This window comes from Marmota flaviventris, chromosome 11, assembly GCF_047511675.1.
Source record: "Marmota flaviventris isolate mMarFla1 chromosome 11, mMarFla1.hap1, whole genome shotgun sequence".
Taxonomy (NCBI): domain Eukaryota; kingdom Metazoa; phylum Chordata; class Mammalia; order Rodentia; family Sciuridae; genus Marmota; species Marmota flaviventris.
Window position 1 is genome coordinate 10795730 of NC_092508.1, and position 27261 is coordinate 10822990.

Below are 27261 nucleotides of genomic sequence, written 5' to 3' on the forward strand. Positions count from 1 at the left end.
CAACCACCACAGCTACCACAGCTACCGCAGCCACCGCAGCCACCGCAGCCACAGCTGCCACAGCCACCACAGCCACCGCAGCCACCGCAGCCACCGCAGCCACCACAGCCTCCACAGCCTCCACAGCCACAGCAACCCATGTTGTCAGTAGAGAGGACTCAGGTGCAGAGAGGAGAGGACTCAGGAGAGGAGAGGGAGGTCTGGAGCCTCCTTCTGCTGGGGGCCCTTAAGTACCATCTTGGGAAAAGGAAAAGGGAAAGGCCCAGGACTCGTGATCAGTGCTCACTTCCTTGTTGTTATTGCACTTCCCACACTAAGATTGTCTAGGGCTCTCCCTTGTTTACATCCTTACATACATTGTGAATGCATGAGAAAGCCATGTTTGAATCCTTCCCTTCTCTCAGTCCTGTATCTGTTCTCACCAAAGTCTGTTTATTCTGTCTCCTTAAAAGCTGCAAAACCTATTCACACATCCATAGTTCCACAGCAACCCCACCCAGTTCAAGCAACCCCTGAGCCCTTGCAAAATCTCCCTCTGATCCAAAGACCAGGCAGGTGGACTAGGGTCACTAACCTGCTGGGTGTGGTGCTACACACCTATAGTGGACTCAGCCTCCTGGGAAGCTGAAGCAGGAAGATCACTTGAGCCTGTGAATTGGAGATTGGCCTAGGTAAAATTGCAAGATCCTGCTGAAAGAAAGAAATAAAGAGGAAAAAAACCCACGTTTTCTGGGGGTGTAGCTCAGCTGTATCATGGTAGAGCACTCGTCTAGTATGTGTGAGGGCCTGGGTTTCATCCCTAGCAACACACACACACACACACACACACCACCACCACCACCACCACCACCACCAATCAGCCTAAGGACTTCCAGCATTTCCTCTCACTCAATTTCTAAAAACAGTTTACCAAGCTGGGAAAACAGGCCCTGGGTAGTGAGCCTCTCACAAACAGAAGAGTAGAGGGTCTTGCCTGCTACCAAAGGTCTGAGCACTGTCCCTTGAACTCCCCCTGATTGACAGATAAGCTCCTGCATGAGGGCACCTGAGAACAGCCTGCTAGCCTTCCCATCTGTTTCCTTGTATTTTTACAGCTTCCTTGTGGATCACCAAGTGCCAAGCCCACCAGGATCCACGGGGTTGGTCTTCAGTTCAAAGCCGTAAACTGCTCTCTCCCTTGTCAGCTCTTCTCCTTCCTGACCTCTGGACTGTGTGTGCCACAGACAGAGCCCAGATAGCCCAGCATCTAGAGGGTCCCGGTCAGGCTAGTTAGCAGGGAGGTATTTCTCTCACATCTCAGTTGATATCGTCCAATCAAGGACAAAAGTGTCTTCCTCACCCAAAGCAACATGTGACAGGAATTGCACCACTAACATGTAGACTTCAATAAAGATTTATTTCTACTTTTAAAACAATCCTTAAAGCCTGGGTGTGCAGAAGACAAATCACAATGGTATGCTTCAAATGAAGTGGTTAGTGAAGGAGTAAATATTCCACCAGCAGATTCCACTTCTTGATAAGGGGGTGATGGCATCTGGCCTCACTAGTGACTTTGACTCCGTTGGCTATTCCTATTCTCAGTTGCAGTGTTACTTTGTGTGTAGGCCCTGAAGTCAGGGCCTGAGCCTTAAACCTCACTCATCTGCATCTCAACAGCTCACAGACCCTGGGCCAGGGGCTCCAGGCAATGCCTGTGGTCAGTGAGCCCTTGCCCAGAGTTCAAACACTAGGTCCACGTTTTCCAAGCCTTATGGGAAGAGAGAGAAGGCTGCCATTACTTTGACAGCCTTGTCATGCCTCTGGATCCCAGAATGCTCCCCAGGAACCGTTAGGCCTTTTTTGTTTGTACTGGAATGTAGTTTTAAGAAACAATAAACAAGGGGCTGGGGTTGTGGCTCAGAGGTAGAGTGCTCGCCTAGCACGTAGGAGACGCTGGGTTTAATCCTCAGCACCACATAAAAATAAATAAAATAAAGGTATTGTTTCCGACTACAACTAGAAAGAAAGAAAGAAAGAAGGAAAGAAGCTGAGAACGTAAAGAAGACAAAGACATCTGTGAAGGGAAGTAATTAAGAGCTGCTGAGATTCTTGCTTGCACATCAGAAACGAGGAAGGGGTCATATGCCCTCTTTCATCTCTCCCAGAGTTGGTACTTAAACCCCACTCCCTGCAGAAGAGAGCCCCAACTCTCCCTCTCCTCTCCTCCATCCTCCCTCCTCCCTGCACCTGAGTCCTCTCTGCTGACACCATGGGTTGCTCTGGCTGTGGAGGCTGCTGTGGCTGTGGTGGCTGTGGTGGCTGCAGCAGCTGCACCGCATGCAGATGCTACCGGGTCGGCTGCTGCTCCAACTGCTGCCCCTGCTGCCGTGGCTGCTGTGGGGGCTGCTGCAGCACCCCTGTGATGTGCTGCTGCCGCCGCACCTGCTGCCACTCCTGTGGCTGTGGCTCCTGTGGCTGTGGCTCCTGTGGCTGTGGCTATGGGAAGGGCTGCTGTCAGCAGAAGTGTGGCTGTAAGAAGCAGTGCTGCTGCTAGGTGGCCTTGTGCCTCTGATCCTGGGCAAGAGATGCAGGGGACTTTCCCCCGACCTCCTCACCAGCACTACCTGTCCTCCAGCATCCTGAGACTTCTCCCCCTGGCCTCTGACTTTGCTCCTACATTCTGTGTCACTGTGTGTCCACTTCGGTGTTCTCCGTCCTCCTATCAGAAGAATTTCCTATCTAACAACAAACACCCTACACAAGGCTTGGGACAGCCCTGCTCCTAAAGGAGCCCACGTCACGTGTCCAATCCAAACAGAATGTGGCCCCACATACTTTCTGATGTATATGGTTATTTCCTTCCCATTCTTGTGCTTTTATCTTCACTTTTATCTTGTGCTTTTTCTCTCCATATTCCTAGTAGTCAATGGCTATTTTAAATTTTTCTAGCAAAATACAAATTTATCATTAAACACTTCTCTTTATCTTTACTTTGGTGTGATCATATCCCGTATCCTAAACATCTCAATCCTTCTTAAAAGGTCTTTGATGAGCTGGGCACACTGGCACATGCCTGTAATCCCAGCAGCTTCCCAGGCTGAGACAAGAGGACCTCAAGTTTGAGGCCAGCCTCAGCAATTTCTAGAGACCTTCATCAACTTAGCAAGACACTATCTCAAAATTTTAAAAAAAATTAAAAATTAAAAGGGGTGAGGATGTAGCTCGATGGTAAAATGCCCCTGGGTTCAGTCCCCAGTACCAAAAAGATCTTTGTTGGATGACAGTGGTGGCAGAGTCATCAGTGACACTGTGAATAGCTCTCCTGCTTCTGCTGTTCATGAAATTCAGGTAGGAATGTACGCACAATACATCTGGTTATATCTGTCATCTGAGTTCAATTTTGAGGCAGGTGTTTTGGTTTCAGATGGTCAACTTCTGTGAATGCATTCAAAATCCTGTTCTGTTCACAGTTAAAAAATTCAAACAAAACTACAGAGAGACATTGCTAGGGGCATTTGCTTTTGGCCTAGAGGGAAGATTCTCAGGGCTGGCTACCATTTTGCTTTGTCCCCCAACCCCATCCCTCCCACCCCCGACATAAATTCAGCCAGCCATGCACATTTAGAACCTTGGCATTATTTATTTAGCTCTTCCATCTCCCTAACTACACAATTAACGCCATCGGGTTGTGCTAAATGGGTAGGCATCAATGAAAATGGGATGGATCTGAGTTATCACTATTCTCTTGAAGCAGCCTCTAGGCTCACTACTTGTCTTCAATAGAATTACTATTTGTTTTTTGTCTGCATCAATCTAACCATACTTAGAGTACTGATAAGACTTGGTTTTCTTAAATTGTGATTTATGTTTTTGTTCATTTTTTTTCTCAATTTTTGGACTAGTAAGCCTGGAGGATCCTTGATCAGTACCATAATCTGTGTTCTTTTGCCAGACTGGGGATTGGGGGTCCTGATAGAACAACTTCTCTATAAAGGTAGGATCTATTTCTTTTATACCTAAGAGGAAACAATAGACTTTAGTTACCCTCCAATAGCTATCAGTCACACTTACGACTCACATGGAAAGACAAATGATTTATGACTCAGACCATGAGTTGTCTTTGAAAGCATTACAAATTTTCAGAAGAAAATTGGTTGCTGTCAACAAGTGTTCATTGAGAGATTCTCAGATACAAAGCCAGGTCTGGGGACCTGAGGCAAGTTCAACGATGCAGCAGACCTGCAGCTGAGTGCCTTTGGAGGGAATGGCATGCATAAAGACTCATCCTAGGCTAAGCGTGGTTACTGCCATGGTACTCCTAACAGAGGAAGGGATGCTGTTCTCCTGAAAACACCAGAATACCTTCCAAGCACCAAGTCCACGGCTCCCCATTCCTCATGGACATGCCAGTGTGGGTTCTCTCTGTCAAGTCCAGCCTAGTTTGAACCAGTGCTGCTGAGCGCTCCAGACTGAGGACTGTGTGGTGGCAAGTCAGGGGCTGTTCCTGTGATGAGAAGGCCAGCCAACATGTCTGTGCCAGGAGTTTCCTCATCCCTGTGGCCTCCCATCTTCACATGGTCTTCCCTCCCTACAGGTCTGTGTCCTAATGCTTAGGGGAGCATCGGTCATACTGGAATAGGACCCATCCTAACCTCATTTTAACCTAATTGCCTCTTTTTAAGTATTACCTATCTACAGTATGTCTGGCATTTGGAATTACCACTTCAAGGATGAATTGGGATTGGAGTGCATTCAGCCCATAACAAAAGCCCATAACAAAAGCAAAGCAGAGAGACATTTTATTTTTTTCTTTTGTTTACATTTTGCAGGTGACCTATGTTTAGTCTCATGTGCCCTTTGCTCTTGTTTCTAGTAACTATTTGTACTTTTCTTTTCCATAACAAATTGTCACCTATGTAGCAGAAAGAACTGAGTCTCAGCGTCCCCAGTAGGACACAAAACCATGTCTGGAAGATGCATGTTCAACACATGGTAGTGGAGCACTGTGATGTAAATCCTGAGCTCCTCTCTGGTGGCCAGGTGCACCATGAGATAAGGGAGCCCAGCCACAAATTCCCCTCCTTGTCCTCCCTGAGTGATACCTAGTAACACTCAGAGGCACCCATGAACCCCTTCTGCCTTTTGCTTGAAAGCTCCACCCTGACCCCCATCGACAAACCCATGGGGCTACGCTCCCTCTCCACTCCTCCCTGGCTGTCTGAGCCCTTTCCCAGTTTTTCCTCCCAGTGACCCCCTGGTGTCAGGCAGTGACCTCATCCCTCCAGGACCTGTGAATGGAATGAACTCCTTCCCTGAGCCTTTCCTCTGTCTCTTCTCATGACCATGTTTGACATCTCGTTTTTAAAATAATGAAGCCCACTCATACACGTACTGGATTTTTTTTTTCACAGATCCATGTCAACACTGGGTAACGGCACCCAGGAAACACTTACAGCCCACGTCCTCTACTTCCACTGACTGAGAACAACCTCACATTTCCAATGAGCGAGACAGGGAGAGCAGGATCCTAAGCAGAGTTGGGTCTTAGATCCTAGAGGGGACTCCATGTCTCAGACTCTTCTGATCAACATTGCTGTGTGGGAATTGAATTCAAGGAGTCCTCTCCTCCGCCTTGAGAGATGGGTGAACTGGTGCTCATCTCCTGACCCCCTCCTGAGTAAGGACAGCTACTATAGGTAGAGGCAGTTGTAAGGATGTATATGGGAGGAAGAAGTTGAATCAGAGGTGGGGACTGCAGGCAAGAACCCCAGATGCTGAGAGTAACAGAGGACCTCTGGGTAGCCTCAGGGCATGAGAGGATCATGGCTCTGGCAGGTAAGAAAGGAAATAGAGGGAAGGCCAGGTGAGTACCCAAACATCCTTGTCAACTTGGAGTCTAGGAGGCTTATCCATCCACAAGCCGTCCTCCAACCCCATCTCCTGACTTCCACGGGAAAGAGATTAGCTTTCTGTGGATTCCTATTTGGAGGTCTTATAAGAGGTAGTTATTGAACTTTTGTTTCCTTTGTTGATATTATTCCATTGGGTCAGTTCAGCCTGTGTAAACTCTTGTCCTGTGGCCTACTCTGCATGGAGTGACAAGAAGACACCCCACCTGGGCCTCGTTGGATTAGTACAGAAATGTCCTCCTGGGAGATATATCCAAGGAGGTTGGTTTCCCTTGGCCCCAACCTCACAGCCCCACCCCAGCTGGGGGCCCCATATGCTTCCTTTTACTCTCACTTCACTGCTAAATAAACCACAATAGTTCAGGAATCTGGAGACTACATGGAGAAAGCCCAAGAAGCAGTATTTGACATTAGGAGAAGAGGTGTTTGGGGATGTACTTTTTTGTGCAGGTGGACATTAGGGGTGGTTTGATTGTTATGATTCTAATGCTGATGTTACGCTACAACTAAAGCTGATCTTCTAGTTTGAAGCAGCTGATAAAATGGATTCCCTGGTACCTGACGTGGCTAGAGCTCTGCTCAGATGTCTGGATCTTGGAGAGATGACTCAGAGGATAAGAGGCTTTGTAATGAGTGACAGTTGGTGGAAAGCACAACGTGAACTAAACAGCTAATGGACGAGAAGTGCAGCAAGACTCCAGTCCTCTGGCTACGTTGCCTTCTGGAGTGTTGTCAGCAATGAAGCCATGGCCGCCAAGATCAACATGTGGTGGAAAAGAACTCTGTGCATAGACAAATAGGGACCTTGAGGAATTATAAGTCTAAAAGGTGGCCGTGCTCTTATGTGATCTTATGATCATTTGGGGGCTGATCAATATTTTTGTACCAGACTTTAGTTGCAAAGACTCCATGAAGGGAGAGATTTGGGGACCACTTTGGTTTATGACATTGAAGTGCCAAGGTTGAGGAAGTGCCCCCACCCCTCTCTTCTCAATAAACCCACAAAATATTAATCATCCCCTAATCTCTCTGTGCCTACTGCAAGCAATTTATATCAATTTTGGCTCTTTGCACATATAGCATGGGCCTTATCTATTGAAATAAAACTCATTTTTCCCCCGTGGACAGTTTAGAGACTGGAAAGAGAGTAAGAGACGACTCTTTGAAGCTGATTTACAGTAATTTATTAAGACAAGAATTGCTTGGTATATAAAATATGCCAATGCAGTGATAAAACCAGGACATAAATAAAGACCTTTAGAGGCAGTTTAAGGAGGTATAGCATTAACTATCTTTACTGCATTGTGCTGAGGCCATGATTTGAATGGAGATTGACAGAAAAGACAGCATTTTGTTACTTTGGTTGGTGATTAGGAACTGAACAAGATCACAAGAACTATAGAAATGTGGGATTTTTCAAGAGCAGTTGATAGGCTGAGGTCATGCTTATGACCTTCAAGACAGAGAGGAGGAGACAGAAGGAGGAAGCTGACCCAGAGCAGTTACCTGACCCATAGCAGTTACCTGCCGCACCTGCCCCCTAGCAGCAGCATTGCTTCTGACAACACATTTCTGCTGGCAACAGCCCTTCCCACAGCCACAGGAGCCACAGCCATAGGAGCGGCAGCAGGTGCGGCGGCAGCAGCACACAGGGGTGCTGCAGCAGCCCCCACAGCAGCCACGGCAGCAGGGGCAGCAGTTGGAGCAGCAGCCAACACGGTAGCATCTGCATGTGGTGCAGCTGCTGCAACCACCACAGCCACCACAGCCACCGCAGCCACCACAGCTACCACAGCTACTGTACCCACCACAGCCACTACAGCCACAGCAGCCAGTACCACAGCTACTGTAGCCACCATAGGAACTGCTGCAGCCACTGCAGCCTCCACAGCCACAGCAACCCGTGGTGTCAGTAGAGAGGACTCAGTTGCAGGGAGGAGGGAGGAGGGAGGAGAGGAGAGGGAGAGTAGATGCTTCTTCCTGCAAGGGTGGGGGCTTAGTACCAACTCTGGGGGCAGAATTGACCTAGAGCGTGTCACTTCCCTGTTCTTTGTTATGCAAACATCGACAGCAGAATCTCACGTGGCCTTTGTGTACTTCCCTCGTGGGGTCCTGGAAGCTTTTCCTCCATGCTTTCATTTGGGTTTCTCCCCAGATCTCTAACCCCCAGGATTTGTCTGTTTTATTTAGAAGGGCTTATAAACTTCTACTTTAATTTTCCTTAATACTTTTCCATCACATAAACCTTGGTGGGGAGCAGCGTATTCAATCTAATAAGCTGATGTTGAAGTGCCTTCTCCAATGAGGAAGTGGCTCTGCAGGGCACCGTGAGAACACAGCAAGAAGAATCCACAGGCTCTTGGTCTGGTGAGAAACTTATGAGGAAATTTCAATAAGCAGCTGGAACAAGACCTGAAAAACCCTGCAGATTGACTGTTTAAGTCGCCAAGGAGGAAATAAGCCAACTCTGAGTGTGCATGGGAGAAACGAAATTGGGAAGCCTACGACAGGGACTCTGTCATAGAAGGGGCTTTCCATAAGAGCGGCAGGGAAGACTGGAGATGGGAAAATGAAGGACAAACAGGCTACAACATCCAAAGGACAACTGGGTGAGACTTACATAGGTAAAACAGGGAAGGTGCGGAGCCAGGAATAGTCAGAGCCACACCTGTAAACCTTGAGTCAAAGTGGACAAATCCTTGGGTACCATGTTGAAGAAGCATTCGGAGGTGTACAAGTCAGTGGGAACTGTGATCCATGTTTCAGGAAGGTAACCAACAGCAGAACCAGGACTTGGGAGGTGAGAATCCAACAGGGAACCACTTAAGGGGCTTTTGCAATGTTTTGGCCAAATTGAATGTGGTCCTCAATGGGCCAACAGCTGGGTTAGTGAGAGAGGGGAAAAAGTGACAAGTTGGACATGCAACATTCTTAGGGGACATCTTTGCAGTAGAGAAAACAGGGTCATGGTAATAGCAACCATTAGTTTTCTGCTGGATCTGTACTTAGTCATTTCGTAAGTTGTCAATAAATACTTGTGTGTGGTGCTTGGGATTGAATCCAGGGCTCTGTGCCTGCTAGGCAAGAGCAATAAATACTCGTTGAATGTGTTAATGAACTAGTTGATAAATTGAGTTATCTATTATTATTTACTACATGGGTTCATTCACTTCCCTTGAAGCCCTCCTGCCCCATCAATCACTATTCTGAGGGTCCACAGAGGGGTCGGTGTGTTCATAGACACACCACTCTCTGCTTCCCTGTGGCATGGCCCTTCCACTTGCTTGTCTTTCTACCCTGGCTGGTTGCTCGGGCCTAGCAGGGAAGCAGCCCTGAGGCCTTGTGAGCAGGAAAGACTGCTGTAGGGTCCTGGTGGATACCACCTCCTGCAGGTGCTGCTCGAAGGTCCCAAGCCAAAGCTATGCCATGGAAGAGCTCATCACTGTCACCAGCCACCACACATGTTGTGGTTCTGCCATTGCCAACACTTCTGAGCACGTCTATGCCAATGTCACCCGGATATACCCTATACCCTGATATCAATCTGATGCAGTGGAAAGAATGTTTTTCCCCTACCTTCTACCACATTCTGTTACTTGGTCCCAAAATACTATGCTGGACTCTCCATGTCTCACAAGGGATTTTTCTCTCCACATGCTTCACGCACAAAATCTACTGTGGTGTACAATTGTTATGGCTCACAACATGGACCTAGAGTACATCTTTTTCTATTTATAATCATATAAATATGAACTCATTATAATATATACCACTCAAAACATATCTAAGAACTGGGGCATTGTTAATAGAACCAAAGTTCATTGTTTGTCTTCTTTCTGCTAAAATGATTTTGTTTTACTTTGTTGCCTTTTGGTTTTGGTTAGGATGTGTCCCCCAGTCTTAAGCTCCATTTCACATGTTTCCCAACTTAATGAGACATCTTAGAATTCCCCAGGCCAGTGGTGCTTTAGTCTCAAGTGGGGACAGTCAGTCCCAAGTATAAATGACATCGTAGAAGAACTGATAAACTTTTGTGGCCACCCATACAGCTTTCCAAATCCTCTTTCTAGCTTGATAGCTAAGTCAATCCACTTTATACCTTTTCTCTACCTAATGGCTCCTGCCCACTCTTTTGTATAATTAATTCATCATAAAATTAATCTATAATTACATTTCTATGTGTCATTCTGTGCTCAGAGTGTATTTGTGAAAAGTCAAGTCAAAAAAAATATAGAGAGAAGGGCTTCGTCAGGTTTCCCTTCTTCCAAGTCATTTTTCAAGCCAGACATTCAGATAATGGGTAAGGCATTAACGAGAGTCCAGGCTATGTGGAAACTGCCATTTGGAGTCGCTACTTGTGATTGGACTGGTAAGGAGCACTTTAACAGCAAATGAGTTTATGGTTATCTCTAAAGGAAATGGAATTATTATTTTTTATCTTAAATATTGTAACTGTGTATTTTCCCTGTATTTTGCAAGCAAATAGATAAAAGAACACTTTCAGTAAGGGAAAAAAAAGTGCTCCTACTCCACTTCTTTCCTCCTTATAGAAAAGGACAAAAAGGTTCTGTGTACATTAGTGTGGCTGCCCTAGAGGAAAAAACAGATGTCAATGAATGTGGCAAAAGGATTTGTGTTAGAGACATTTCACAAAGGCAAGAGCCGATGGAAAGGATGGTCAAGTTGGGGAAAGGCAGAGAGAAGCTGGAGAAAGCAGGACTCAGGGCACCCCAAAATCACCCCTAGGTCTTAGGCATTCACACAGAATTTTAATCAGAAGGTTTCCCTTGTGAAAAAAAAAATGTAGGAATCCCTATAATTACCCCAAATACTAGACTCCTACATAGATATCAGCTAATGAAAACTTTTCTTTTCTTGAAAACAATTTTAAGCCAAAATTAGAAAATAATAAATCAAGCAATGATCAAAATTCATTCAAAATGCATCTGCATTCATATATGTCTGCCTATAGGCAGTCAGCTCAGCTTGGCCTGGGGATTATCAACCCAGTCCCCATCCAGGCAACCTGTAAAACCCAAGTCACTGGAAGCCATCTGGCTTTCCAGTGTGGCACCTAGCAGTCAGTAGCACAAATTCCTACATGTTCTCAGCATGCCAGCTAAAAACAGCCAGGTGTTGTTGTCCTAAATACATAGAGGATGCTATTTGGTGCACCTATCAATTAACTTCCTGCCTATAGTTCCATGGTGAAAGATAAACAGCTGAGCAAAATGGGACCAAATCAATACGCATTTGTCGAACCCTTGTTATGTGCAAGGCCATATGGGTGAACCAAAGAAATGTGCGTTTAAATTACTCCAAACCCATAAGAGAGATGAGAAAAAATAATTGGGAAAAGGAAGAAAAGAAAGATTTATAGCTCAATAAAGGAAGAGTTGTCTCAAAGCAGTGGCTGGTGAAGTTCCAGCTGAATATTAAGATTTTTAAGAGGAGTGACAAATCACTTCCAATTACACAGAAAAGAAAGGCTGGCTTATAGAGATGACAGAGCAGGAGCTGGCTAGGAGTGGAAAAACCAGACTTAATAGGTGGAGAGGAAGAAGGAAGAGAGGGCACAGGACACGGTCTCCAATCATCCTGCATGAATTGATCCTCCACCTCCAGAAAAACATGACCCAATCTTTCCTAATTCCCTGATGGAAATAATAACACTATATCATAGGGCTATTGTGAAGTATGCATGTGATAACACATCTGAAACTCTTAGAATAGAGCTTGAGACACCAATAGATGTTAGCCATTACTAGTATTTCAAGGTAGGCCAGGGAAAAGAGAAAACTTATTCAAGACACAGAAAGGAAAGTATATTCCTACAGTGGGGCACCTAAGATCTTTCAAGGAGTTAATTCGCACCTTAGCTCTGATCTCATCTCCCTCCTGAGCTGGGCCCTTGCAGCTAGTCTCTCCTACGGTGAAAAGTGTATTCAAGGTGGAAATTCAAGTTGAGACAGTAATGAACTTTGAAAAGTTTCCTTTTCAAATGACTTATATGGCATGGTTTTTAAAAAACGGTATTTCAGGAAGATATATCTGACAGCAGCTTATAGGATAAATTCCAGATGAAAACCCAGAGACAGGCCAATTAAATGGCTACAGGTATGGAATTTCATCTCTACTCAAAATTCTCAAACACACGCAGTCTTACTGAAAATTTTATCCATAATACATTACATTAATGAGTACAATAAGGATAACTCTCCAAAGCAACTTCAGTGGGCCACAGAAGCATAAGCTAAATGGGCTCCTCATTATCTCCAGCTAATAGGAAGAACCAAACCATGTTGCCCATCCTTTGACAGGTGTTGTGCTGGGTAAAGGGCTTGCCTGGGAGAAAGGAGTGATCAACCAAAGTGGCCAAGATGAGGTTCTGCTCCTGCATTTTGTCACCTCAAAGGCTGAAGGAAAACAGATAACTAACAGTTATTAGTCCAAGTCAAAGGGTTTATGCGAGGGGTCATGGGTCACAGGAGAGGGTAACTGCAAGGACCCAACACAGGAGGGAGATGAGATCAGAGCTAAGGTGAGAATTTACTCCTTTAAAGATCTTAGGTGCCCCACATGGTCTGATCAAGTTCATTGGAGCACAAAGAAAAGGCTTCTCGAATGGCTAAGAAAGTCCAATCTGTATTATACATCATTCCTCTAAAATTCTACAATGCTTCAATCAACCCTTTCTGTTTTGTTTTTGTTTTACTTTTTTGTGGGGGTCGGGGGGATACCAGGGATTAAACCCAGGGGCACTTAACCACTAAGCCACCTCCCCAGACCTTTTTATATTTTATTATATCATCACTAAGGAATGTAAACTTATAGCCTTAAATGGAAATGTCAAGAAACTTTCCTGCCCTTGAAAAGTTGCTTAGGCCCTCACTAAGGTACTGAGGCCGGTGTTGAATTTATGGACCCTCCTGCCTCAGCCTCCCAAGCACTCGGATTATAGGGCTGTGCCACTGTACCCAACAAATAAATGGTTTTCTGAGCAAATATTTTTGAGCTCTTATAATGTTACAGGCATCTGAACATCTTATAATGTTCTAAGTATTTTACATGTAACATTTAAGTTTATTCTTGAAATAACACTCCAAAAAATATTGGAATGTTCATTGTCCAAGATCACAAAGGAGTTGAAAAGTTGGGAAACAGGCCCAGGCAGCCTGACCTTGGACCCTTGTACACCACTGGATTTCTTATCTTCTAGATCAGACTCAATAAACTGAGGCCCGCTTTCGGCCCACCCGTTGTTTTGTAAATACTATTTTATTGAAGCAGGGCTTCTCTGAAGTATGTCTGTTTCAAGTTAGAAGGCTTCACTGGGAAGAGCAGGCATCACATTATCCGAGAGGGCTGGACCATGAGCACACTTGGCCAAAGGGGTTTTACTGTATGAAAACTGTATGAAAGGAGAGAAGGTCAGCTCTCCCCTGATGAGGGTCCAAGAGCCCTCTGTCCTGAGGGGTCCAAGCACTGCCACCTGCCTCTGAGCGTCTGACCTTGCTTTATTTTCTGGTGTGCTGATGCACAGTAGGGTGGCTAGAAGATAACAATAATGTACTGTGCACTTCAAAAAGCTGGAAGAAAAGATTTTGAAAGTTTTCACCATGTAGACATGATCAATATTTGAGGCGATAAATATGTTTTACCTGATTTAAACATTGCACAATGTATTCATGACTCAAAAGGGAACCTGATATCCTCTCCATATGCAACATTTTTATGTTTTTATTTACCAGTTAAAATAGACCTTAAAACATGTTAAAGGGGAATTTTTAAACTTTATTTTATTTTTACTGTAAGCAAACTGCATTAAACTGAATACACTGTGGTGAGCTGCAGTGCAGTTTGAGTTTGGAGTTTTTAGCCTCTCACACGCCTGGAATGAGCCTATGGGAGCCTCTACAGCTGACTTCCCTCTGAAGGGGAATCTGTCTTGTTCCCATAATCACAGTGAGGACGATTTTCTTATTAACATACAAGCTCTTCATGGTCACTGATGCTTAGTCTCAGTCTGAAGTGTTCACACTTTCTAATAAATACGCATTAATCCAGGTTAAATACAGAGCTAACAGCTGTGGGGAGTACTTGGATCCAAAGAACGGGTCTTTCCAGGGCTAAAATAAAGTGAGTGAGGGAGGCAATTTTCTGGGCTACAAAATTTAAGGTGGCACCAAAAACATAAATTCAATTATTAAGATAAATAATATAATTAAAAAATCAAAATAAGTATGAAAAAAAATCCATGATGAGTAAAATATAAAATTCTATAGAAAGAGAATCAGACCTTGTCCTTGCCTGACTTGGCCTCCACCATGCCTCAGCCTGGCTTCTTACTTTGAAAGAGTTTGACAGTTTGGTACTGACCAGGTTCTTAAATGGTACCACGGTTCTGCAAATGCAAATGTGGCTGTCCCTCTTGCCTGTGCAAGACTATAGATGGAGGGAAGACACATGTGACCAGGAATCCAAAGAATTTAAGGTCTCATCATTTCCCATTGAGCAGTTTCAATTATATTTACTCCAAGAAACATTCTTGAGAAGTTCCATGTGAACACTGTATTAGGTTCTGAAAGGCCAGAGAGAAGAGCAAGGTGAGACTCCCTGCCCCACTCCTCCCTGACGAACTACACAGGGTAGAGTAAAGAAAATGAGCTGTGGGCGGAGGATGTGGCTCAGTGGTAAAGTGCTTGCCTGGTATGCATGGGGCCCTGGGTTCAAATCCCCAAGGAAAGAAGAGAAAGAAAGAAAGAAAATGAGCTTTAGTGTCATAGACTGGGTTTGAATCCTAGCCTCACCATACAACAGCTGAGAAACTCTCTCTTAGCCTTGTAAGTACTAAATGCAATGATGCTCACTGCCCTGTCCCTGTTTCTGGGTGACCAGTTAATCCATTTGCCCTGTTGCCCCACCTGCCCATGTTGGATCACACACTACCTGTCCAAGCCAGAAACATCATTCTTGGATTCTTCTCAAGTCCACTAACTTAGCAATTAGTCCCAGCACTATCTTTAAACATTTCTCAAATTTCTCCATTGCACTGTATTTCAGAACCCCATGTGAATCCCTGATCACAACAATGGCTTCTTGTCTAGTCTTTCTTCCCCAGGACTCAACTCCTTCCAATCCATTCTTCCTGTGCTGTCAGACTGGTATGTTCTATAAAGCATGCCACTCTCCCCCAGAATCCTTCAGACTCTTCCATAGTGCAGAGCATAAGTCCAAACACTTGAGCGAGCTCTTGTCCAACCTGGACCTTCCTCACCTCTGCGCCTCAACTTCCACCACACTTTGCTCTCCATTCCTGGATGTTCATGCTTCCTCTGGTCTTTGCTCATAATTGCCCCTGGGTGAAATAGCTCTCCCCAGTCAGTCCTGACTCACCCTCATTCCAAAGCTTTTAAAGCATTCACCTTCATGACTAGATCTTGTCACCTCCTGCATGAGGCTTTGTATGCCCTTTCACCCCACCCAAATCCTGAACAGGGTACCCTGCCTGCATTTCCAAGAACCCTAGGATGCTCTCAGCTGTGGCACTTGTTGCACTACACAGGGTGTCATTTACTTGCTCGTCTTCCCCATTAGGCTGTGAACACCGCAGGGCCAGGAGGCTTTACCTACCATCCTCCATTCTCAACATCCAGCCAGTGCGTACAATGTGTGCAGATTCCCTCTGGAGCCTGAATAGATAGAGATACATCAGCTGTACAGAACAGAAAAAAATGGTGGTGGTGGTGGTGGTGTTTGTGTGTATGTGTGTGTGTGTCTGTGTAGAATTTTATTTATCTCCTGTTCATCAATAATAATAGCAAAATAATATGTTATCTAATACTAAAGAAACAAGTATTAATGGAGCTCAGAGTCCTTCTATCTTCCCTGGGTAAGTTGAGGTGGGGGAGGTTTAACAGGAAAGGAGGGAATTGGGAAAGTCATGTGTTGGGGGCCGCCCTGAACAGGAGCTATGCACACACCTTTAAGTCCTGAGTAAAGAGATACTGGACTGGTATTGCTCTCTGCAATGCAGCTGGACTTTACCTCACCTCAGATAAGAAAGGTGCAGCTCTGGGAGTGAACACCACCTGATGGGGTTGAATTATACCCACTTGTTGTTGTAATCCTACCTTTTTGCCCTCTTTTGGATGGAATGTTCCATGGATTAACTCCCCCCATTAATAAAACCCGGGTTCGAGATATGCTCCCTCTCTTTCTTGCCTGCCTTGCCCTCCTTGGGGGAGCTGTGGCTGAGGAGTGGTCACTGAACCCAAAGAAAAAGGTATTTTCTGTGTCTGTGTCTTTATTCAGTCAGCCCAAAGTCACTTGGAGTGACCCTCATTGATTTAGTCACATGTCCCCACAGTCATGCCACCTCTAAATGGCCTTGAGTAGATTCAAGAGGTATAAGTAATATGACTTGGAAAATAGCTAAAGTGCTTCCATCTCAGAATGTCTCCGATGCAATCTATGCTGGAATCTAGGTGAATCCAGGAACTTCAGAACACTGCCTTCCAGAGCCAGGCATCAGGAGACACTTAGATCCTCCAGGAACGAGTTGCCGGCTGTCACCTGGCAAGAGGGCACTCCCAGCCCAGCAGTGAGGAGGGCTGAGAAGGATGAAGCCAGAGTGTGGCTCTTAGGACACGGTATCTAAGAACCGCCTGGCAGGGCGGGAAGGGCCATGTGACAGCACCTGTGTCTCTGAACTTGGGAAGTGAGGAGCGTGGAAGAGGAAATGGAAAAGGAAACAGTTTTAAGCGCTGGGTCTCAGTAAAGTAGAAAAAGAGGTTTGGAGGGAGATGTGGGTTTAAAAAAAAAAAAATCCTGGTATTAAATCATGAGTTACTAGTTGTGATTCTTTGGGTGAGTTTCCTAAGGGCCCCAGCTTTGGTCTCCAGCTATGAAACAAGTCTGATACCACCCCCTCCCAGGGTTGTCATGAGGGATGGAAGCATTCGTGCACACCGGGAGACCAAGGAACTGAATGGGCAAAAGGAAACACAGCCCCTCTGCAGCGTTGCTGGTAGAACTGTGCTAGAAACCAAGCTTTGGACTGACATCAAAGTGGGTGTGGTGGCACATGCCCATAATCCCATAAACTCAGGAGGCTGAGGCAAAGTTTAAAGCCAGCCTCAGGGATTTAGCAAGGCCCTGATCCACTTAGTGAGACTCTGTGTGTCTCAAAATAAAATATAAAAAAGGGCTTGGGATGTGGCTCAGTGGGTAAAGCACCCCTGGGTTCATCCCCAGTAGAAAGAAAGAAAGAAAGAAAGAAAGAAAGAAAGAAAGAAAGAAAGAAAGAAAGAAAGAAAGAAAGAAAGTTTTAAAAATGGGGGCTCCCCCTCCTGCCTGCTGAGGTGAATTAACCTGCCTTGTTAGCACTGGGGAGTGGCAGTTCCCTTTTCCCTGGGGATGCCTGGTGAGATTTCTGAATGCGATCAGCAGCAGAGAACGGAGGTGAATGGTGAGCACAGGAATCCAGATGAATCCAGAAACTTCAGAACCCCACAGCCAACAGCTCCTGCCCAGGAAAGTTTGCCAGCCTCTTTGGAACTCACTGGGCACCACAGGGCAGAGGCTGCACACCTTCACCTTCCCATTCAGCCCGTTTTTTTCATTCTTAGTGAAGGTTCAAGAAACAAACCCCCCACCAACATCAACCATCCCACCACCCTCATCATGGAGATCTGGGGGAGTCCAAAGACACAGACGCTTCAGGTAAAATAATATTTCAGGGAAGGAGCTTGGGGGTTGTGTCCCCTGTAACAAATGGCAGGGTCCAGGCCCCTGGCCAGCGTTGGGATGAAGGAGGAGTGTGAGCCAAAACTGGAATCACAGTGCAGGCAGGAGAGCCAACAGAGCAGTTGATGAAAACACGACCAATGAAGAGCTTTTGATTGTCTTAAGTCATTTTATTAGGAAATATAAAAGAGTGCACATAGACAAAAGCCATAGGAAAGACTGCCCACGCGCAGCAAACATCAAAATGGCCAAATCCAAGTCGGAATTTAGAGAAGGTGGAACATTTTTGAATAATAACCCATTAGGGTTCCGGCCGGTCTCTGAGTTTACCCAGTTATCTTACCATCAGCTCTTGGGCTTCATGCTTGCTTCACAGTCTGTGGTTTGGGAGAGTTGTGCAGCGTGGACAAAGGAAGATCTCAGAAGGACAAAGCCTGAGCCCCACGCAGCACAAGGGGATAAGCTGGTGACAGGGGAGGGAGAGATTGGAGAGAATCCGGGGACGTGAGGTCTTACCAACAAGACAGAGTGAGGGTCCTGCGGCCGCCTAGCAGCAGCACTGCTTCTGGCAGCAGCACTTCTGCTGGCAGCAGCCCTTCCCACAGCCGCAGGAGCGACAGCAGGTGCGGCGGCAGCACACCCTGCGGGTGCAGCAGCCACAGCAGCCACAGCAGCAGCCACAGCAGCCACAGCAGCCACCACAGCCACCGCAGCCACCACAGCTACCACAGCTACCACAGCCACAGCTGCCACAGCCACAGCTGCCGCAGCTACCACAGCCGCCACAGCCACCGCAGCCACCGCAGCCACCGCAGCCACCACAGCCACCACAGCCTCCACAGCCACAGCAACCCATGTTGTCAGTAGAGAGGACTCAGGTGCAGAGAGGAGAGGACTCAGGAGAGGAGAGGGAGGTCTGGAGCCTCCTTCTGCTGGGGGCCCTTAAGTACCAACTCTGGGAGAGGAGAGGATGGGCACATGACCACTTCCTTGTTATTTCAGTTTCTATAGAAAAACCTCAGACTCCTGATTTTCCTACTAGATACCTGAAGTCTCATTAAGTCACTTAAATCAGTTTGGATAAATTTTCCTCTGTCCCACCCACTGGGGATATTTAGCAAAGGAGCTATCCATATGTGCAAGTACAGCCAGTCTTGGACTAGATGTGTCTGCCTTTGATGTTTTCCTTGCTCACTATTATTTTCCAAGGGGAATTCTATATTTCTCTTGACTCCTGTCCAGGGAACATTCCTAGGGATCACTTCAGTAGGAAAAGGCGAACTTAACCTAAAGGAGGTATCTTCCAATATCAGCCACTTCCATCACTGGTCTGAAGTCATGTTCAAAGAGGGAGGCCCTGACCACAAACACTGGACTCATTCAGGGACTTATCCAAGCACCCTCCCTGGGGAAGCCCACAGTCCTCAGGTCCGTCTTCTCGCATGTGAACTTCCCTCTCAATAAATTCTTCTTGCATGAGTCACGTTTATAGATCCAGTCTTAATGATAGAGGTGGCCACAAGCAACCAGAGGTGAAGTTTCAGAGGCCCCAGGAAGCTCTACTATCCCCCAAAACACAACCCTCCTCTGACACCTAGTTTGGAAAAGTTAGCTCAGAACTCAGGAAGATGATTGTCTGCCAAGAGGGAATAATCAGTCTTGGGCTTCCCAAAATTTGTTTGGAACAACCCTAGTTTCACAGTATGTTAAACTGTACTTCACAGAAAGGGTTCAAATACCTTTAAGAAATGATTAATTTAAAGAAAGCCAAACAGGCTTTTTGACTCTATTCTTCTTAGAGGCCTTATTTGTCACATGCTCTTTGACTCCCTGAGGGATTGGGGAGGACATGACTCTCCCAAACTTTGGCCTCTGAACTGACTTCCAATCTATAAAGTACACTTCCCTCCCTCCTCAGGGAATCTTGTGCCCAGGGCTGCCCCACGTTCAGATTTTGAAAAACACATTAACACATTTACCATACAGAAAGGGTAGAGAAGCAACTCTCAAACTTTAGCCTCACAAACCCTGTGCTCATAAAAATAATTGAGGTCTCAGATAGCTCTTGTTAATTGGCTGATATTTATACATACTTACTGCGTTTGAAATTAACTCTGTCTGGGCTGGGATTGTGGCTCAGAGGTAGAGCACTCACCTAGCATGTGCAAGGCCCTGGGTTCAATTCTCAGCACCACATAAATATATAAAATAAAGGTATTGTATCCAACTACAACTAAAAAATTAAAAAAAAAGAATCCACTATTAAAGGAGATACACAGGAAAGTTAAAAAAAAAGAAAAGAAATTAACACTGTCTTTTAAAAAAGTATTTAAGAATTAGCCACGGTGGCACACACCTGTAATCCCAGCAGCTTGGGATGCTAAGACAACCTCAGCAGCTGCAAGGTGCTAAGCAACTCAGTGAGACCCTGTCTCTAAATAAAACACAAAATGGGGCTGGGGATGTGACTTAACGGCCGAGTACCCGAGTTTACTTCCTGGTACCAAAAAAAAAAAAAAGTAGTTAAGAATTGATTTTAAAATAACAATACAAGCCTATCCCATGCTCACATAAATAATACATTTTGTGAGAAAATGACTATATTTTTTAAAAAATCAGTGAGTACAGTGGCATTGTTTTATATTTCTGCTTTAATGTCCAGCTAATCAGAGACAGCTGGATTCCCATATCAACTTCTTCAACGAGTCTATTACACTCTGTTCTTTTGATTGTAGGACATGAGGAAAATTCAGTCTCCTACAGATATGGAGTTGGGGAAAAGACTATTATAATAATCTGAGGGCCTCCAGAATTCTTGGGCCACACTTTAAGGACATCTAGGGCAGAGACTGGGAAGCTGTTGGTCCTTGACAAAACAAACTACTTTAAAATGTTTCTTATTATTGACGTGCACTCTGACTGTTTAAATCTATATAGGGTGACTACGTGGGATAATGAGATTTAATGCTATTTTTATGGAATTTTGGTTCTTCTATAGTTAAAAAGCTACCCTCGCCTGGGGATGTAGCTCAGTGGTAGAGCACTTGCCTAGCATGCATGAGGCCCTAGGTTGAATCTCCCGCATGGAGAAAGAAAAAGCCACCCCGTGCCGTTATATTTTCCAGTGCTACCTATTTCACTCCTACACAACAATTCAGATTCACCAGTTGGCATTAAATGCCCTCAACAATGTGGCTTCACTTTGCCATCGCAGATTCGTCTCTCACCAGGGCTCCGGAGTAATCTAAGGAAGGCTACATGAGAAGGGAGAGTTTGTGATTAAGACCACTACTGCTGGTAGCTCATAGTTATGGTCGAGTGCTCAGCACCATGCTAAACCCTCAGAAATGAGACAGAGACAGATACAATGAGACAGGCAAGATCCAGCAAAGACACACCAGCCAGCCAAGAACAGCACCCCTGAGTACAGACACCTGGGATGAACTGCGGCAGGTGCAGGGCACACAGCAGATTGCTCCTTCAACACAGGCCTTTGCTTTCACAAAGGAAGCTCGGGACCACACAATCTCAGCTTGATCTCCCTCCCTGCCTCCCTGCGGCCACGCCTTCCCTGAAAGCTCTGTCTTCCACTGCCAACCTTCTACTCCTTCTTAAAGATGCAGGTCAATGATGGCTCCAAACGAATCTTATCTTTCTCTCCCCACCCCCTCTGTCTTAGTTGTAACATTAGAAGGAGAGAACAAGGTAGAGAAAATAAGAAGGAAATGGTGTTGGGGTAGAAGAATACAGGAGAGACTAGAGGGAGCTAAGATCAGTCAATGGCCCCAGAAATGGCATCCATCAGGCACAGTGGCAGCCTCGGTTCTACCCCTTTCTGGCCCACTCACCCCTTTTCTCTCAGCTGCTGGATTCCCCTCTTCCTACAAGAACTACCTCAAAGCTTTCCCCTTTCTTTAGAGGAAGCCTCCTCTTCAACTCTGAGAAGGTGGCACTTCCTACCTTGGTGGAGTTCATAAAATGGCCATGGATCTGCCCAACCCTCCTCCTTGCCTTGGGCTAACAATTGAGATGTGTGAGATTCTGTTCCCCGTTTTTTGCAGCCATCAAAGGCTGTTCCCTCCATCTGTCCTCTCAAAACTACCCTCCATGGCCTTTTAAATCTCCTTTCTTAGGGGTTTTCTTCTCCTTAACTCCCATCCCCCTTGAGCATCTGTAAGGTGCTGCCCATTCTAGACGCTTCAAACGGAGCAACGAACTCCCCCCGCTTTCTGCACCCTCCTCAACAGCATCAAAACCTACCTCCCACCTTCAAATAGGAGAGCATCTATTAAACCAGGCCCCCTCCCACTATGGCTGCCTTTTGTCTTTCTTCCTCTTGACAGCCACACTTGCAGGAGGAATTGTCAAAAAGGGGAGTGGGGAGGAAAAGTTTCCTTTAGATCACAGAAATGAGAATGGTGACATTAAAAAATAGAAGCACTGTTAGCATAAATGTGGGTAAGGATGATTAGCAAAGTATGCATAAGACTATGCACAATAAAATGTGTATTTATGTCTTTCAAACATAATTGCTTAGATAGCCACATGCATAAAAATGAAACTAGAATGCTGTTTCTCACCAAATAATAAAAATTAACTCAAAATGGGATTGAAGTCTAATTGTAAGACCCAACACTCTGGACCTACTAGAAGAAAACAGGGAAATGCTTCAGAACTTGGTCTTTGAGTGGAAGCTGTCAAGTTTTGGTTTCTTTTTTCTTTTTTTTTTAAAGGCAATTTTTTAAAAATCTGTTTGTGTTTTTAATCAGTTGCAATGAATTCATCAATAATATTGGGAAGGATAGACATCTTTTAGACATTGAGATTTCCCATCCATGAACCTTAGTATATTTCTTCACTTATTTTTCTTTTATCTTTCAATATAATTTAACAATTTTCTCCATAAAGATGTTCTAAGTCTTTAAAATTGTATGCTGTTATATTATAAATTTGTTGCTACTTTGAGTGGATTCATTGTTTAAAGTTTCTACTTGACATGTAACAATTGCTCTATTTCTCACTTTGTAAGTCCCTCAAGAACTTATTACCTCTAATACAATTTGTTAGGATTTGGATATTTAATGTCCCCCCAAAAGCTCATGTGTTAGGCGATGCAAGAATATTCAGAGGCAAAATGGTTACATTATGAGAGTCATAACCTTGTAGGTGAAATAATTCATTTAATGGATTAATAGTTTGAATGGATTGTTGGTGGGGACTGTAGGCAGGTAAGAAGTGGCTGGAGATAGCAGGTCACTGGGGGTGTGCCCTTGGGATTATGTATTGTCCCTGGCTCTCCCTTTCCCTTCTCCTCCTTCTTTCTCCTCCCTCCCCCTCCTCCTCCTTCTATTAGTTCCTCCTCCTCCTCCTTCTTCTATTAATTCCTCTTCTTCCTCCTCCTCCTTCTCCTCTTCCTCTTTTTCTTCTTCTAGTTCCTCTTCTTCTTCCTCTCTTCCTCCTCCTCCTCCTCTTCTTCTTCCTCTTCTTTTCTTCTTTCTCCCTCTCCCTCCCCCTCCTCCCTGGCTACTGCTGCAGTCTGGCTGGGCACAAATCACGAGCCACTGAAGCAGGAACAAACTTTATTTCTGAACTCCACCAGCACACTCCACACACGCTCCCCGGGAACTCTCCTGAACGCTCCTCCAAGAACCACCAACCGGAAATCCCTCCTCCGGCACTTCCCCAACCAATGGGAACTCTCCAGAAATCCCCGCGAGAACTCCAAAGTAGCAGGCTGAGGCGGACAGCAGGGGTCTAATATACACAGCTTAACATAACCATTATCATCTCAATGGCTTGCTGGCGTCACCTCTCAACCACTCCATTCTGGCAAAAATGCCATGCGTCATTCAGACTCGGCTATGGCTCTCAGCAGGCTACCATAAACTAAACAGCTTCCCTCCACCATGCCCTTCCACCACAATGTTCTGAGTCATCACAGGCCTAGAAAAATTATGTCAGCCAACGGTGGACTGAACCTCTTGAGCCCAAATAGATTTCTTCCTACTCTAGGTTGTTCTTGTCAGGTATTTTGGTCACAGCAATTAAAAACTGATGAATGCAATAGTAATGTGAATTTCTTAAATGGCAACATAATATCCAACATTTCCTAGGCTTATTGGACTTGAAAACCCATTTTCATAGATATTCTCTGTGATCATTAATCTGAATTGTCAACTCAATTGAATTAAGAGGTGCTCAAGACTAACAGACTTCTGGGTGTATCCATGAGGGTGTTTCTAGAAATGATTGGCATGTGAGACAGCAAATGTGAGCAGAGACCTACCCTAAGTGTGGGCAGCACAGTCCAATAGGTTGGAGGTTTGGGTGGAATCAAAAAGTTGGAAGAACAACAAGGAGGTAGCAGCAGATGCAAGCCTGATTCTTCTTGAACAGGTCTTGACTGCTGCTGCAATCGCTTGAGGACATCAACCCCAATTCCTTCCCTCTTCCAAAGAGGACTCTGACCAGTGACTCTCCAGAAAATTTTCAGGCCTTTGGTCCAGGGCTGGAGCCACATTATTGATCCCTCTTATTCTGAGGTTGCAGCTTCTTGAACTGAGCAGCTACTTGTTCCTCTAGCTCTTCAGCCTGTAGACAGCCATTGTGGGACTATCCACAACCTCTGGTTGTGTAAGCCAATCTAGAAAAACATATGTGTGTGTATCCTGTTGGTTCTTTTCCTTGAGAGAACCCTGATTAACACTCTCTACACACCTAAATCATTTTTAAAAGGTGATTAAAGATAATGTACCTAAAATGTGTAGACAGAGTAAAGAAGAAAGCTAGGGCATGGCATTCTCCCTGAGAGGCTAGCCCTGACCTGTGAGAACCCAGGAGAACTGGGTCTCATGGGCTTGGGCAATGACGACTAACCAAAGGAATTGTTGTCTCTGACAGACAGATGGAGAAAGGCAATTTGTTAGTAAAGATTTCATTCAGTCAGTTCTGACCCCATTGTTGAAACAGAGGGGAATCTATCTAAAATTGAAATACAAATCAAGTCGTGCACCCTAAGGGAGTAACCATCAGGAAGCAAGCGTCCACCACAGAAACTGGCCAAAACAACAACAAGGAAGTGACTGTGCCACGTGCCAGGTCCTGCTGGCATATTTAAAGGCCCCTGGCAGAGGAAAGCACCAGACCTCCCTCTCCTCTCCTGAGTCCTCTCCTCTCTGCACCTGAGTCCTCTCTACTGACAACATGGGTTGCTGTGGCTGTGGAGGCTGTGGTGGCTGCGGTGGATGTGGTGGCTGCGGTGGATGTGGTGGCTGCGGTAGCTGCAGCAGCTGTGGCTGCGGTAGCTGCGGCAGCTGTGGCTGTGGTAGCTGTGGCTGTGGTGGCTGTGGTGGCTGCGGTGGCTGCGGTGGCTGCTGTGGCTGCTGTGGCTGCTGCACCCCCAGGACGTGCTGCTGCCGCCGCACCTGCTGCCGCTCCTGTAGCTGTGGCTGTGGGAAGGGCTGCTGCCAGCAGAAGTGCTGCTGCCAGCAGAAGTGCTGCTGCAAGAAGCAGTGTTGTTGTTAGGCGGCCGCCAGGCTTTGATGGCAGTTGCTGGGATGTCCTTGCACTTTGGTGAGTCTTTCTCCATTCCTCCTACTTCTCTTCCCGTGACCTGAAGTTGCTCATGTGCATTCAAGGATTGTAAATTTGATACCTGCCTCTCTGTCACATCACAGATCCATACTTTCAAAATACTGATGTCTAGTGGTGGTAAGATAAGACCTGTGAAATCCAGAGCAGCTCAGCTATGGGAAAATAATCCACATGTTTAACTAATAGATGATGGAATTATAGCTACTAACTTTCTATGTTTTTCTGACATTCTTTCATATAACTTCAGTACCTGTTCATCTTTCACTGTGCCATACACTATAGGCCATTTCCACTGTACTCTTATACCCAGGACTCCAATAATCTAATGCATAGAATAATGTACCATTGATTGATGGGGTGAAGATCTCTTATACCTTTATTTGTTGTCTTGCTATAAAAGGATCATTGTATTTTATAAATCTATCCAAGTTAAATAAAGAAATCCTTGTTGAAAAGAATTTCCTCTACTGTTGTATTTATTTCTTTCATGATCAAAGTCATGCTGAGATGCATTGTGGGCCCAATACACAGAGCAGAAACACTGTTCACATGTAGGAACGGGTTTTAGAGCAACCTTATATGCCCAAGTTCAAGTTCCCTATCTTACTGCTTGTGAACTCATTTTTTTGAAGTCAATAAAAAATTGTTCATTCACTTCAAAAATGCCTGAAGCTCCTCTCCACTCATTGGGTAGGGTCAAAGGAGCACGAACCCAATTTGGGTTGTTCCTGTACCAGAAAAATAGCAGGCATTTTATCCTAAATCAGCCTAACCTATCCCTGAAAAGGATAATCTTAAGACAAATATATTTTCAATTCTTTCCTCTTTCCTTTTTCTGATCCCAATTGAAGTATATGGACTTCAATAAAAAATACTTGTCACAAAGATGCATTTTCCAAAGAGATTGTGAACAGATCAGGCAATCAGGTATTTCCATGTTGGAGTGGGTTGAAGTATATCGGGAGCAAATGCTATCAAACTCACTGACATAAGTTTAGTCCCACACCCAAAGAGCTAGGTCCCCAATCTCCTTGTTTTTATTCTATAATCAGTCTCATAAAACTTTAATTGTATATTTGCCAGCTTCTGAGAGTGATTCTACATGAGAATAGTCTCATGAGAACAAGCAAAACCAAAATACAAAATGGATGTGAGATGTTGATCAAAGACCACCATACTATTGATGAACTTTCAATGTGTGAGAGGGTAAAGATATTTAAGTTCTGTGGGAAGTTTAGAATAAAGACTGAAATGACTTGACTCTAAGCCAAGCCAAGCTAAGAATATAAGTGCCTGATTGTTCAAGACCCAAGAATATACCCCTCATGCATAATTATGAAAATACAAGTCACAGAGAGAAAACATCTACATAATTGAAGATTTCAATAACTGTAATAGTAGGTTTAGAAAGTGGAAAGAACTAATCTCTACTCGTCTGTGACATAGCCTACACTTTTAGAAACTTGGTCATTTTTTTACCTATAGGAGGGGAACTTATAAATAATTTAGGACAAACAATGGCCAACTGTTTTCTTTAGAAGGACTTTAGGTATAGGAGATCTGTGTCTCCATTCCAATGCACTAACACCTATGCAGTTGGCATTCCATATGCACAACTGAAACCTTTCCTTACATGTTGCATCTTGTCCACTAGAGACCCAAAAGTAGTAGATGTCTGTTCAGAAAACCCTATAGATCTAAGGACAGTCTTTAGGCTTTTTCCTGATATCCAATAGCCCTAGTATTTTTTTTAGCCTTCAGTGGAATTATCAATAGATGAGATTTTAAATTTCAAAGTGGGATACCTGGGACCAGCAACATTAGCAGCACCTGGACCTTGTTAGAAATGCAGATTCTCAGAGATTTAGGGAGTGAGATGTTCTGTTAAGTTCACCAGGTGACCCTGAGGCATGCTCAAGTTTGAGAACCATGGGACTGTCTCAGTACAGGTAAGAGGCTACCTTTCATTTTAAGTTGGGAGTACCACACCATTTATAACAGGCAACTAGCTAACTACTTCCATCTCATTCTC

The 27261-nt window shown here is 45.0% G+C and overlaps 1 protein-coding gene and 1 pseudogene across 1 annotated transcript; both read left to right on the forward strand.

The window, feature by feature from the left end:
- Positions 1-13296: 13296 nt before the first annotated feature.
- Positions 13297-13410, forward strand: LOC114098000 (U6atac minor spliceosomal RNA; annotated as a pseudogene).
- An 11429-nt stretch (positions 13411-24839) lies between these two features.
- Positions 24840-25160, forward strand: LOC139707723 (small cysteine and glycine repeat-containing protein 5-like). Its single transcript, XM_071619410.1, has one exon. It carries the CDS (start codon positions 24840-24842, stop codon positions 25158-25160), a length of 321 nt encoding a protein of 106 aa, XP_071475511.1.
- Positions 25161-27261: the final 2101 nt, after the last annotated feature.